This window comes from Octodon degus, unplaced genomic scaffold, assembly GCF_000260255.1.
Source record: "Octodon degus isolate 3935 unplaced genomic scaffold, OctDeg1.0 scaffold00219, whole genome shotgun sequence".
Lineage (NCBI taxonomy): Eukaryota > Metazoa > Chordata > Mammalia > Rodentia > Octodontidae > Octodon > Octodon degus.
This window is the reverse complement of record NW_004524795.1, coordinates 660,853-675,607: the sequence shown is the minus strand read 5'-3', so window position 1 is coordinate 675,607 and position 14,755 is coordinate 660,853. Positions and strand designations below refer to the sequence as shown.

Below are 14,755 nucleotides of genomic sequence, written 5' to 3'. Positions count from 1 at the left end.
CATTGCAATCCAAAAGTACAAAAAGGATAATTCATAGATAATTGTCAGTTATCTTTTCCTATAGTTTATCAAATCTACCTATCAGAAATGTGTCAAAATTTTACTTCAGAACAATTTATTCTAATATGAATAGTAAAATAAAATTTTCAATTCTGATTGAAAAAAAAAAATTACTCTAGACAATACCAAAATGTCTCCAAAGGAGACATCACCTAGTCTAATTCCAATTTTACAGATGAAGGAATAGAAGTCAAAGAGGTCAACTCACTTGGCTAAAAACATTACAAGTCAGACTGCAGACCCTGACTGGATCAACTCCTCACACTTCACTATAGGCCTTTTGATTCCCTTTCATGTTTGGTGGAACATATACATCTTATTCTCTGGGAAGCCCTGAAACCAATGCACAGAATCATAGACTCCTAGAGCTGTGCCTGCAGGGAAGTCATCAGGCTTAACTTCCCATTGCTCAGGACAATGTCCCTTGTTGGACTCTGGAAGAGATGGACCCTCCAAAGTCTTTTTCTATGGTCAGTGTCCTTTGACTAGAGGGAATTTCCCTCAGTTTCTATTCAAGGTCATTTTCTCTTGTCCAAGCCCCAACAGACATAGAAAACAATAGTTCATTACTGTTTTCTCCAAGACCATTGTTGGCTCAAGGATTATTATTAGATAGTCCACTGCAGGCACATCTATTAACTTCTGTTCATTTGAGAGAGGGCAATTAAGGGCTTGGTTCCCCAGGAGAAAGAGCTTGCTAGAGAGACATGGGACCATAAGATAAGCATTTCAGGAAGAAGGAATATAAACACAAGGGAGGAGTTAGAACTGGAGAGCACTGAGTTTCTCCATATGCAGTTCATAGAGCATGGGGTATTGGGGTTGGACAAACAAAGAGGGAAGGACGACAGGATGCTCGCTACAGTAAGAAGCATAGAACCTTGTCTGAGGGCAGTAGTGACACATTAAGAGTTACAAGGAGAAAAGCGACACAATAAACTTTTACTCTAAAAAGGCTACTTTGGTTTGCAGCAATATGAGGCTCTGGGTTCAATTCTCAGCACAGAACAAAAAATTTGACTGAAATGTGGAAGGTAAATTGCCAGGAACAAGAATAAAGGGCTTGGATCATGTTTGCCAGAGGAATAAAGAGTCATAAACAAGAAACTAAGGAGAAGGAGATGATTTTTAAGGATCTTTAGAGGAAGAATTGAAAAGACTTAAAGTCTGAGTGGATATTGCAGGGAATAAGAAAATAAAAACTAAGAGAATACCAAGATTTCTGATTTGGATGTATGAGTATGTGAGTGGTAGAATCATTTTCTCAGTAGGGTAAGAAGCAGCAGAACTTATGGATGAGAAGATAAAAAATCATTGTGAGCTAAGGTGACTGTGGATTCAAGCACTACTAGAGTTGTTGAAGCTACAGCAGGTAAAGCTTATTTGGTCCAAGTGAGAAGATAGAGCACATTCACTTGTCCTGCTAAGAGCCAACGTCCCTCCGGGAACTAGCAAGCAGTAGGAGAAGCTGGCATGGTGGTCAGCCAGCCCCAGAAGGCTGAAGTGGTAAAGTTAGAGCAGTGGTTTCAGCCCGGGTTCCTCATGGGAGGTATTTGAAAAGATAGCTGCATGAATTCCACTCCCAGAAGTTTTGATGTCATTGGTCTGGGCCATCGTGGCATTTCTAACACACAACCCATTTTGAGAATCGCGTCAATGAACGAAGAGCTTCACAAACTTTAATGTGTATCCAACTACTGGATATCCTGGTCTAATGCAAATTCTGATCCAGCAGGTCTGGCAGGTAGGAGATAAGGACTTGAATGTATCAGAGTCTGATATTGGTGCTAGCGGTCCAGAACCACTGGTGGAGAAGCAAGGGTGAGTCAGAATGCTTTCCAATCTAAGCCATGCAGTAAGAATCCACTCTCTGAGAAGCCACTTCTAAGATCAATGGAACATAAATGTCTGGGAATCACATCCAGCCCCAAAGAATTTTTACAGACACCATCTTCTAAGAGAACTTAAGATGGAGATGCAATGCAATCCTCTAGAAGATTGAGGATGAAGCTGGGTAGAGTCTGATCTTCATCAGGGAGAGCTCTGCTGGCTTCTCTCCTGCTTTATTAGCACACTCCAGGGCCTGGAGTATGGGTCACAAGTACCCACTGAATAAATTTATGGATGGTCATCACATGTTTGAGCCAGCCTGCCAGGACAAATAGAACACGCAGTTTACAGTGATAGCAAATAGTTTTCAAATAAGCGCTTAAAGCTTGCAGGGGCTGGAGACAGCCCTGTATGAGATCAGGGAAAGACGCAGAAGAGGGCATGACTGTTCCTGCTTTGTGATCCACGTGTCAAGCTACAGATGCAGGGAACTTAATACATGACCTGAGACTTGAAAGGCAAGCAATGGGGGCTGGGACTGCCAGTGGATAATTTGGTGGAACAAAGAAATTGAGACCCAGAGAGAGTCTAAATCAAGGTACTAATGTCTAAGAGTCTGTTGCAGCCAATATCCCAGGCCCACGCTCTGGAGGCAATAAGCATATTTCAAGCAGCTGTGTAGTGTTATAGCTCCAGGTGCCAGCTGCCACCCAGGGAGCCCCTTTGGGCTGAAGTCCAGTTCCCACTTGCTAGCTCTGTGACTTCTCAGTAACTTCTCATCTCAGGGCCTTTGCCCCCAAATAAACGTAATACTAGCACCTATTTCATAGGTCAGTTGGGAAGATTAATTGAGTTCATACACATAAAGTACTTAGAACCAGTGCTGCTATGTAGGCAGCACCCAATAAATACTACCACCAGGTGATGGCAGAGGGGCCCGGGCAAGGAGGTAGGTGCTGGAATCCCACCTGGGCAACACAGCCAATGACAACACGGGGGATGTGAGCCAAGGCTCGCAGAGCTGCCAGCAGTACATGTGTGGCTGACTTCATCTAGACATGTGCTCTCAGCTGGAGGGAAGACACCAGCAGCTCAGGTCACCTCAGACACCAGCCATGATGGGACCCAGCCCTTGCCATCCCGAGCTCTGCACCCTTGGTCTCCTGCCTTTTTTATAAACATTTTTTTTCCTCTAGGTCTGAGCAGAGAGCTGCCTTGTATTATTGAAAAATACTGACATTTGATGGAAGCTAGATGTGTTTTCTTTCATCACACCACGTTATTTACATAGAATCACAAATCAAGCAACTTGTCAGAGAAGGGAGTCCACAGAGTGTGGAACATGGTGCCCAGCAGCCAGCCACAATGGCCCTACATCTAAATGGAAGATTTTCTGCCCTCCAGCCATGGATCTCACCAGTCTTTCCCACTTCAGGATAACGCCTCAACCTTTCCCTTGAGCATCTTTGGCAGAGCTCTTGTTCACACTTTATGACTTAAAGGGACCTTATGCCTCAAGGTCAGATGTCTTTTCTCATCCCAAGTATTCTGGCCCCAATGACTCAAGATCCCACCACCTACAGGTCTCAGAGGAGCACCCATGTCCTGATCCCACTACCCCTAGCTGCTCTGTGGTAATGCTGAGTGTGTGTTTTCCTCTCTCAAAAGTAGTTTCTGTGATGTCTTCCTTCCTCCTGCTAATGGTGTGAAGACACCAGCTGATGACTGTGCTGTTGCTCAGCTCCTCCTTCCCTGGCCACAGCCTTGTCAGCATCTCAGACCCACAGAGAAGATGGAAGTGTGACGTTCAGTTTAGATCCTAAACCAAAAGTCCTTAAATTCTCACTTAGAAGAAACTGCTCACACCTCAGCTTCTCCTTCTCAAGGGACCAGAGAATTTGAGAGCTAGGATTAAGAAAACGTCCCCTTTAGCTACTGAGCTCAGAGGGGAGGAGGGAGTGCGAGGGTCCTTACAGTCACACAGAGCAGCATGGGTCCTCGGATGATCCACCAGATTTTCTTATTCCCATTTGTTGCCCAGCACCTGAGGGCAAAGAGCAGGCAGGAGAAGATGAAAATGAGGTGGGGCTGAATGGCAAAAATGTCATGCCTTATGGAAGAAACCTTACTTTAAACCTTACTTGTGGGGCCGGCCAAATAGCTCAGCAGATTAAAGCACCTGCAAGCAGGTGCAGGGGTCAGGGTTTGATCCCCGGGCCTGCTGTGCCCGCCCCACCCCCAGGGCGCACTGAGACTGCAGTTGAGACTGGGCGTGGTGGCACACACCTGTAATCCCAGCTCTTGAGAGGCTGTGAACAGGCAGACCACTATGTATATATTATATATGGCTCTGATGGTTATTGGAGGAAGCATGTGATCATAGAATATGCATTATTCAGCAATAGATTTCAAGTGGAATGGTAGAAACTAAAAATAAACTTGATTTCTTTCATAATATTTCAAGGTATAGGTATGGCACTATTTAGTCAATGATTCTCATACTGGTGCACACTCAGAGTTTCCTTGGCTGTGTTTCTTTTTCTTTTGATTTGATTTTTTTCTCTGTGCTGTGAACAATGCTATGGAAAGTATTCTTGCTTATGTCCTTACAGTCCCAACCTCACGTCTAACCCGTATGGCATCTTTATGTTTACTTGCTTATGTAACTACATTAATAAATTGATTACTATAAGGCCTTTGCACACCTTCTCTACATCTCCAAGCATATCCCAAAAGGATAAAGTAGGGAGAGTTAAATAGTCTCTTCGGGAAAATGGGGTCACACTACACTGAGGCATGTCTGGAAATTTCCAGCTCAGGGAAGAGGCAAACCAGACAAATTACTTACCCCGTGTTCTCCAGCAATGCCCGGGCAATGCCCCAGGGGACAACAAATAGCACAGGGAAGGCTACGGAGAGAGAACAAGAAAATATAACTAAAGGAAGGCTGGTCAAACATGCCTGCCGCCCACCCCAGCCTGATGGGTCCCAGAGCAGCTGCTGAACACTTATAAAAACCCAAATATAGAAGCCTGACCTGTGAGGGCTGGACAGAGCTAGGGCAGCACCGGCTCATCCAGGGCTTTACTCTCAGATAAACCGACACCTCAGAAAGAGTTTACATTTCAGTCTCACAGTAAATCTGAAGACATGAACCAAAGTCTCCTGAATCACAGGCCTAGGTTATTTCATCTGAATCCTGCAGCATCAAATTCTCTGAGGGTTTTGAAGATTAGGATTCCAGCTCTGGATGCTCTTGCTCATATTCTTTTTTTTTTATCATATTATTTAAATCAAAAACATCACCTGTAGTACTTGGTGTTACAGAATGCTGTATTCTTAACTTTATATTTAAGCTCTAATCCCAATGTAATAGTATTTGGAGATGAGACCTTTGGATGCAATCAGGAATGGATGAGGCCATAAAGATAGCTTCCTCATGATGGGCTTAATGCCCTTATGAAAGAGGTAAGCTCACTCTCTCTGTCTCTGTGTGTGTGTGTGTGTGTGTGTGTGTGTGTGTGTCTGTCTGTCTGTCTATCTCTCTCTTTCTCTCTCTTTCTCTCTCTGTCTCTCTCTGTCTCTGTCTCTCTCTGTCTCTCTCTTTGTCTCTCTCTCTCTCTCTCTCTCTCTCTCTCTCTCTCTCTCTCTCTTTCTGTCTCTCTCCCCTCACTTCCCACCCCCTGACCGTTCCTGCAAAAAGCCAGCTATCTGCAAACCAGGCAGCACACCCTCATGAGAACACACTCATGCTGAATTTCCTGGCCTCCAGGATCATGAAAACTCAGTATCTACCACTGAGGCCACACAGGCATTTTTTATGGGACCACAAGCATATTAGTGCAGTTGGAAATGGTGTGTTGTCATCTGCTGACACCAAAGATCTTTCCATTTTTGCATTCTCATTCAGTACCTGTGTATCTGCAGGTCTCACACACGTACACACCCTTCTCTTCAGAGAAGAATTATCTATCCTAGAGTTGCCCTCCAGTTAGATTCCAAGCTCTAACCCAAGACTCTGTAGGGCTCCCATGTTCTGATGAGTCCCCGGGAGAGGAGGCTGGAAAGTCATGGCACTCACCCCAACCCACCACCAGGTATCTGCGCCACAGCCGCCTTTCAGGGAGCACTGTGGGCTCCAGCAGCGCATGTAGGTAAAGGCCTTCGACCAGTAGCCATAAATGGTTGGCACCCACGAAGTAGTGCAGGAGGACCTGGACAGAGCGGCAAGAGGTGGACACCTGCAGGGCAGAATAATGGAAGGTGAGCCCTGGCTCTCCTGGCACCTGGACCCCGAGTGGACAGAGGAAGGGCTCCGGAGGCATAAGTGCTCTCTGTCCTCCCTGACCCTTGCCAGTCATTTCAGAGTAGTTGGCAATAATATAAAAGAGCTTCATGCAGCTTTTAAAGACCAGCTCTTCCTTAACATTCAAAACATTTTAAAGCAAAAACAGAGAACAGTCATTATCAACTCCTGCCTTAATAGAAACTCGAAAAGCAATCTCTCAATTCAGCTCAATGGAGCTAGAAATCAATAACTAAAAATCTTATATGATATATTGAGAAATGAGATAACCACTAAGACGACAATATACAATGTATTTATTATTGAAACTGTCCTACTAATCGGCTTTGAAACTGTCTCATTACTATTTGTTTCTCAATAAAATTATTTTTAAAAAGAGAGAGAAATGAGAAAATAGACTTAGGGTAGCCCAGAGATCAAAGAAGAAATTATTGAAAAATTAGAAAACATGCCTGAACTGAATATAAGGAAAAAATTGCATACTAAATTTGTAGTCAGCATCTAATAGCAACCCTAGAATGAAACTTACGGCCTTAAGTACATTTATTTTAAAAGAAAAAAAGTTGACTAAGCACCTGCTTTGGCAAGTGCAGGGACCACGGTTCGGTTCCTGGTCCTGCATGCCACACAGGCCCCGCCTGGAGCATGCTGAACCTGCAACAGAGTCCAGGAATGGTGGTGCATGCCTATAATCCCAGCACTAGGGAGGCTGAAAACAGCAGGATCACTATGAGTCTGAGCTGTATGGTGAGACCCTATACCAAATACATAACATGAAAAAAAAGGTAAAAATCAGTTATGTAAAATTATGCCAGAAAAGTTAGGAAAAAGTATCAAACTGAGTCAAAAAAAGTACATGGAAGGAAATAAGAACAGAACATAGGCCTGGCATGTTGGGACACGTCTGTGTAATCCCAGTACTCAGGAGGCTGAGGCAAGAGAATCACTGTGTGTTCAAGGCCAGCCTGAGCTACAAAGTTGAATTCAAGGCCAGCCTGATCACTATAGCCACCACTGGCCTCAAAAAAAAAAAAATAAATAAAATAAAAGAGTAGATCTAAAAACTAATAAAAGAGCTTAACATGGCCAAAAGTGTGTTCTTTGAAAATTTCAATAAAATTGAGAAACTTCAGGCAAAGAGGATCAGTTAAAGAAAGAAAGAATGAAAATACAAACCACAAATATCAGGAGAACGAATGAGAACATCATTATAGACCCAACAGACTTGAGAGGGGAATACCATGAATGATATTATATCAATACATTTGAAAAGTTAAATGAGCTATGTAAACAAATTCCTAGAAAAAATTACTATTACTGACATGAGACTAGAAAATATAAGATTCACAATTAACCTATAATTCAAAACCTTCCAATACAGAAATTCAATGTTCAGTTGGCTTCACTGGTATAATCTATTAAGCATTTAATTAAAAACTGATACTAATCTTAAATTCTTTCTGAAACAGTAATTGAGGGAACACATGCCAATTTATTTTAAGAGGTCAGCACAAGCTTGATACTAAAACTTGACAGAGATACTACAAGAAAAGAAAATTATAGGCTAATCTCCCTCGTAAATGTCAGCGAGGAAATGCTACACAAAACACAATATTAGCAAATAAAGTATGCAATGTTAGTGTAACAGATTACTGGAAAGATGTCTATTTCAATGTGGAAGAGCCTCACTGCTTTGAAAAAGTAATTTTAAGAAAGGTTTTAATCTGGTTGAATTATTTTACAACAGGTGAGAAATTTCCCACCCAAGAACTCACAGCAGAGGCGGTAAACGCGTCTGCTTCTGATTGCTTGCCTTGGCCCACTCCTGGGGGTTGTAATGTTTGTAGAACACATGCTGTTTCTCCAATTCAAAAGTCGTGGCCACCCCTTGACCTCCCTCTCCCCCTCCTCGACCAGTTTAGAGTGAGGAGGAGCTCACCTCAGACAGGTAAGACAGCCACCCGTTCTCGCTGTCGGGCCTCTTGGAGTAAGAGTTGGAGAAGACAACATCCTTCACCAGCACAGCCACGGCCCTCAGAATGAACGAGGCGAACAAGTTCATGTGGATGTAGTTGCGAGTACAGTGGAGTTTTCTGTGCAAAGACAAAACCGAGCGTCTTCCCTGAGCGAAGAGTGGCTCACTCTACGGCGCATGCCTGACCTGCCGAGAGGAAGAAGCTTCACAGAACCGGCTCCAGAGCTGCGCGGCTGAGTTAGGCGATCTCCCTTCTCCGTGCCGCATCTTCCCCATGTGTATAAGATGGAGTAATAATAGCTCCCCCATGTAGCTGCTGGACGTAGCTGGCCACGTTCCAACCCACTTACACCTGCAGGGGCTTTCAGGCGTCCTTATTTCTTGCCACCCTCAGAGGAGTGGGTACTCCTATTTCACTGAAGCTTAAAGGTTAGGCTGCCTGTCCAAAGTCCCAGAGCAATAAGTAGCAGAGCGAACATCCAGACCCCAAATCTCTGAGGCCAAAGTGTGTCTTGCTAAGGCTCTCTGGCCTCTGAGGATGACAGCCTCTATCTCAGAAGGAAGTTAAGTCAGTTAGTTCTTGTAAAAAGTGCACGTAGCCAGTGCCCAGAAAAGTGCCAGCTTTCACTCCCTGCCTCCGGCACATCCTGCTAGCTCTCTGGCACGTGGGCTGATGTGACACTAAGCACCCGCAGTCCTTCCAGCCTGAGGAGACTTCTCCACCACTCTGCCTTCTGTGCAGCTCCTCCCCATCCCTCCCCGTCAGGGCATGTCCTTGTATTTTGTCACATAGGTATTCTTCTCTCTGACTAGACCAGAAGCAATTTGAAGCTGGGGGCTGGGCCTTGCTCCTCTTGGATTTTGAGGCAGGACAGACGCTTATCCAATCCAAGCTCAACATAAGTTGTTTCCTGCAGAGTTGGGCAGCTATTTTCTTCTGCCTGGGTTCTGGGACTTTGGAAAGGTGTGAGGAGGGACATTACCGATAACTGGTAAGCAGGGGCTGTAGAATTCTCTGTAGTTCAAGTTGCTTTCCCAGGAAGGTCATGACTTGGCTCCTGGAGCCACAGAAAATCCTGGAACTGAGGAGTCAATGGAAGCCAGACCTGGGCTAGCAGAGCCCAGGCAGGGAGCTGCTCTGTGACTGTCAGTCAGGTCCCCAGAGCCCCTGGCCAGGCCTCCTGCACCAGTGCCACATGCTCGTTCTGCCAGGGTTTCCTCACTTAGGGTCCTGCATGGGCTGCGTCCGAAGGACAGCCTTGGAGGGCTCCCTGGGGACTCCATCAGTGTCTCACTGGAGCAAAGACTGAGAATGCAATTTAGTAATATCCTGGGCCTTTGGATTCGGAAACACAGCACAAGGGAATAAAAATGCTCAGCCCCTCGACTGCTTGGTTATGACTGGATCCACCACCCACAGGATGAGGCGGCACTGAGTAATGGACTAGGTGTGATGGAAAAACACAGTGAGCATTTAAATTGAAATACTTATTGCAGTAAAAGACTCATTGCCATTAATCCCTCTCAGAATATCCCCTTTGCTTCTAACACACCTATGCTGTTGCTCTTGTTGCTTTCTGAGGCAGTTCTGGAGGAAGTTCTTTCGTACATGTCTTTAGATGTATTATTGTAGCTGCCTTGGTGTCTTGACTTTTACCTCTCATGGTCATCCTGACTTTGAGCAACAGCTAGAATTCACATAGTACCAGACTTTGTGAATAAGGTAGATGGGACCCACTGTAATATTTTTATGAGCCGGTCTTTCCATTTAGATGGTTTTCTGCAGCAGCATTCGCCTTATTTTTAAAAATTATACCTAGTAAAGACATTCATAAGAGAGGACTTCTAAAAACTGCTTCAGAAAGTGGGGAGAACAATGAGATAAGTGTGTTGAAAGAGAGAGAGAGACAGACAGAGAGACAGACAGAGACAGAGACAGAGACAGAGACAGAGACAGAGACAGAGACAGAGAGGGAAAGGGAGGGAGAGGGAGGGAGACAGAGGGAGAGGGAGGGAGGGAGGGAGGAAGAGGGAGAGAGAATATTTTGAGAGCTATTAATGGCAATGGGTCTTGTCTTGTATACACTTTTATATTTACACATTCATCACATGTTTTGGCCACTGGTGGTACTCCATCTCTCCATGTTTCCATGCACTTACTTATAAGATAGTAGTAGTAACCTCCTAAGATTACAATTAATCTTAATTCAATTGGGATGAGATTTAAATGATTTAATGTACATAAAGTGCTAGGAGAAAGCACTTCAATAAGTGACAGCTAGGTCCCTGGGTTAAAATCCCAGTCCTACCACTCGCTTGCACTGGGGAAGTTGTTTAGTCTTGTCTTTAAAGACTATGCCTCTGATAGGGTTTTCGTAAGAGTACTCTGTGGTATTTCTGGGTGTACCAGGGACTTATGCCTTGGCTGGTTGGTTGTGGGGACACAGAAGTTGTCAGATGCCAAAGGCAGCATCAGGAGTCCTGGATTTAAGTCTTGTGTGGCTTTGGGGCACTAGATAGTCACTTAAATTGTTTTAGGGCTACTAGCCTCTTGCTTGAGCTTAGTCCTTTCTTCCCATTCATCAGCAAAATGAGATGGACACATTCACTGTTGTGTCAGGCCACGTCCAGCTCTGATGGTCACGACATCAGGCTGCCCAGTCTTCCCGGCCTGCTAGAGGTAGCCTCTGAGTAGCTTCCATGATAGGTGGATGGACCTGTGTGTCAGAAGCTCTACTCACCGGAGAAACAAGAGAAGGCTGAGAGCCAGGAAGAGGGAGATAAGAGAGAGGGAGTATCCCACGGTGTACATCAGCTGCAAGGTTGACAGCAGGGCATAGTGATCCACCTGGACACAGAGGAAGAGCAGACATGACCACCGAGACGAGGTCTACAACCCCAACTTACGCCCAGGGCCGCCAAGGCTGTGGTCTCCCATATTCTCTTAAACCTTTGCTTCCTCTCCTTGTCGACACCTAAGTAGGGTAATGTAGGCTGCCCTCGGGCACATCTCAGAGGCCGAGAAGCCCCAGTAAGTGAAGAGCTTACAGTGGGGCTCAGACCTGGGAAGGGAAATGGCCCAGCACTATGCACCAGGAATCACAATATCATAAAGGAATCGTGTCCAGGACAAGTGGGTGCCTTGGGAATGAGGACAGGCTCCCTCCCCCAGAGAAATGTCCCTGGAGAGCAGAGCCAGAGCCCTGTCTGCATGAGTCCCTCACAAGGTAACTTTTCATAGATGACCTTTAGAGAGAGATCCAGTGGATCGGTGAAATGCTTTCTCTAAGTCCCAGGACAGTGAGAAAATGATCGTTTATTGGAAAGTCTGAGTTACTGTGATTTTCCAAGGGTCCCAGATTCTTGCTCAATCTGTCAAAGTATGTTTCTTTACACTCTCCTTCCTTCCTTCTTTTTTCCTTCCTTCCTTTCTTCTTTCTTTCCATGTTCCTTCCTTCTCTCTTTTTCACAGTACTGGGGATTTAACCAAGAGACTTTGCACAGAGCTACATCCCCAGCCCTTTTTTATTTTTTATTTTGAGACAGAATCTTGCTAAATCACTGTTATCCAAGCTGAACTCCAACTCATGATCTTCCTGCCTCAGCCTTCTAGAGAGTACTGGGATTAAGGGCCTGCACCACCACACCTTGCTAACATCATGTTTCTTAATAGCTTGTTGTACAGGAAGCCTGGATGAGTACATTTTTAAAAAATTGTTTTGGCTATTCTAGGTCTTTCAGGTTTTATACTCAGCTTGCAGATTTCTACAAAATTCTGCTGGAATTTTGATTGAGATTGGATTGAAACTATGGATCGATTTGTAGAGGTTAACATCTTAACCATATTAGGTCTAAGAACGTCACATATCCTTCTATATTAGTTTTCTTTAATTATGCTCAGCCATTTCTTTTTAATTTTTGGTGTATAGATCCTGCCCATCTTTTGTCAAATATACCTTTGTATATTTCATATGTTAATGCTGTTATAATTGGTATTTTTCTCTTAATTTCATTTTTCAATTGTTATTAGTATACAAAAATATAATTGATTTTTTAGATTTTGATGTGTATCCTGGAATCTTGCTAAACTTACTTGTGTAGTGCTTTATTTAGATTCCTTTGAATTTTTCTATGGATGGTCCTACTGTTTGGATAACGTTTTTACTTATTGTCTTCCAAACTCTATGCCTTCCTTTCTTTCCCAGCTTTATTGTTCCAAGGCCTAAATATAATATTTTGTTTTATTTTGCTGAGACAGGGTCTTGCTCTACAGTACAGGCTGGCCTCAAAATCACTATATAGCCCAGGCTGGTCTCAAACTTGCAGCAATCCTCCTGCAAGGTGGTATTACAGGTGTGCACCAGCATGCCCGGTACTTACAGCATAATATTAGTTAGAATTACAGAGTAGAGGCGTTACCTTCCTAAAGATGTAGGGTTAAGTAGTATGATGTTAATACTTCACTAACTAGTGTGAAGATGTTCATTCATATGGATTTTCTGTGGCCGCTGTAACAAATTATTACAAACTTGTCAACTTCACACATTAGGGTCCATTACACTGTTAATTTTCTGATAGTAAACCAACCTATGCATTCTTTGCTTAGCTGCACTTGATCATGATTTTCTAAACATATCATTGAATTTAATTTATCAAAAAATTTAAATTTTACTCATCTTAGTACATATATTCGGTGCATGCTGATAACACATCTGAATTACTTGGATGCTTCCTTTTACCTCCTCTCCTTCCTCTCTCCCTCTTTGTCCAGTTTTGGGTATATTCCTAAGGGATATTGGCCTGTGGTTTTATTTTCTTGTAATGCCATTGGTCTTGGTGTCTATTTAATCAAAGACCTTATTGATAGAGTTGGGCAGACATGTCCTTTTCAATATTCTGACAGTTCACATAGAACTGGTGTTATTTTCCTCTATTTCTTTAACTTTTATCAGTTTTGGTTTTATGAACTCTGAAATCTTGCAGTCAATGTTAGATATTCCTATTTAGCATTGTTATGGTCTCCTGGTAAATTTATTTCTTCATTATTATGAAATTATTCTCAATGTCCCTGGTAATATTCACTACTCTGAAGGTTATTTTGTCTAATATCAGTAGAGCCATTCTTTCTTCCTTTTGATTAGAATTTATGTGCATAGTATATCTTTTTCTTCAGCTTTAAAAATCTAATTAAGTCTTTCAGTTTAAAGTAAATGTCACATAGATAGCATATAATTAAGTTTTGCTTTGTCTTTGTTCTTAATAAAGCCTGAATATGTCTGCTAATTGAGTTATTTAGATCATTTACATTTCGCATGTTTATTCAGTTGAGTTTAAATCCTTTCATCCCATATTTTCTTTATTCACTCACATTTTCATTCTATATTTCCTTTTTCATGATTTATTTATGACTTCTTATTCTTTGTTTTGCTTTCCAGTGTTTGCTTTAAGATTTGTACTCTACACTTAATTTATTATAGTTTGCTCTTAAATAATATTCTATTACTTAATATATGGTCTAAGAACCCTACAATACTAAAACAAACAAACAACAAAAAACAAAGAATCTATAAAAGTGCCAGGTACCTCATATTGTAGTTTCTGCAATTATTATTATTATACATTTACTTCAGCATATATTATAGGCCATATAATATACTGTTATTGTTCTTTGCTCCTAGGACAAAATGTCCATGGAGTATGTTTTTCTTTCTACAATAAAGACTTCCTTCAAAATTTCTTGTAGCAGTGGCCTGGATAGAGAATGGTCTGTATGGATTTTAAGCTTTTCCTAATTAGTCCCAATTACATTTACACCTAGAACTGTTTTCTGTGGACACTATCAGGATCCCCGTAGTTCTGGCAGGCCCCTAACTGCTCCTGCCTGCCTTTCTTCCCGCACGAGGAGCACAAACCTGCCTCCTACAAGTCCTCTTGGAGCTCCTCTCAGCTATGGTCGGCTCCTATTGTAAAGGCGTTTGTGGTCTGTTTTACATATTGGGGCATCTATTACACTATTCATTAATGCTTTGTTTATATTCATCTTGTCTTTCCAAAAAGACAATAAATGTCTTGAAAGTAGAGAAGTGTTTCATGTTTTTATACAGGGTAGTGTATTTTCTAAAAACTGGTGATTTGGTCTGCATATTAAGGCTTTGTAAGGTCATATTTTTGTACTGGAGATAAGACTCATGATCTAATTAAATGATCTATTTGTTTCTGAGTTATTATTTCTTTTTTTCCATAATTTTATTGAGAAACAAATAGCAATGAGACAGTTTCAAACCAAATTAGTAGGACAGTTTCAATAATTAACATATTGCATACATTCTTTCTAGTGGTTAATTGCTGTACAAGATGCGGACTTGATATCCTATTTAAAAACACCATTAGAACAAATCTATTCATTAAGAGAATGCAACTATATATCTATCCTAACCACTCTGAATACACAGATACAAAATGGACATTCATCTGTATCCCCTTTTTTTGTTAAGTTCCATCATTTAAGTATTATAGGTGTGTAAACTCAGCAAAATATTCTAAAAGAGTTCAATAGTCCATAACAGTATTGGGTCTTCTGCTTC

The 14,755-nt window shown here is 42.5% G+C and overlaps 1 protein-coding gene across 1 annotated transcript in view; it reads right to left on the bottom strand.

The window, feature by feature from the left end:
* The window catches only part of Glp2r (glucagon like peptide 2 receptor), a 66,420-nt gene that overhangs the window by 26,704 nt on the left and 24,961 nt on the right, over positions 1-14,755 (bottom strand). The window contains exons 5-9 of the mRNA XM_004645176.2: positions 10,913-11,019; positions 8,136-8,289; positions 5,972-6,131; positions 4,739-4,799; positions 3,865-3,934 (exon numbers count right to left, since the gene is read on the bottom strand). Of these exons, the coding sequence (XP_004645233.1) occupies positions 3,865-3,934; positions 4,739-4,799; positions 5,972-6,131; positions 8,136-8,289; positions 10,913-11,019 (552 nt within the window). The remainder of the gene's footprint in view (positions 1-3,864; positions 3,935-4,738; positions 4,800-5,971; positions 6,132-8,135; positions 8,290-10,912; positions 11,020-14,755) is intronic.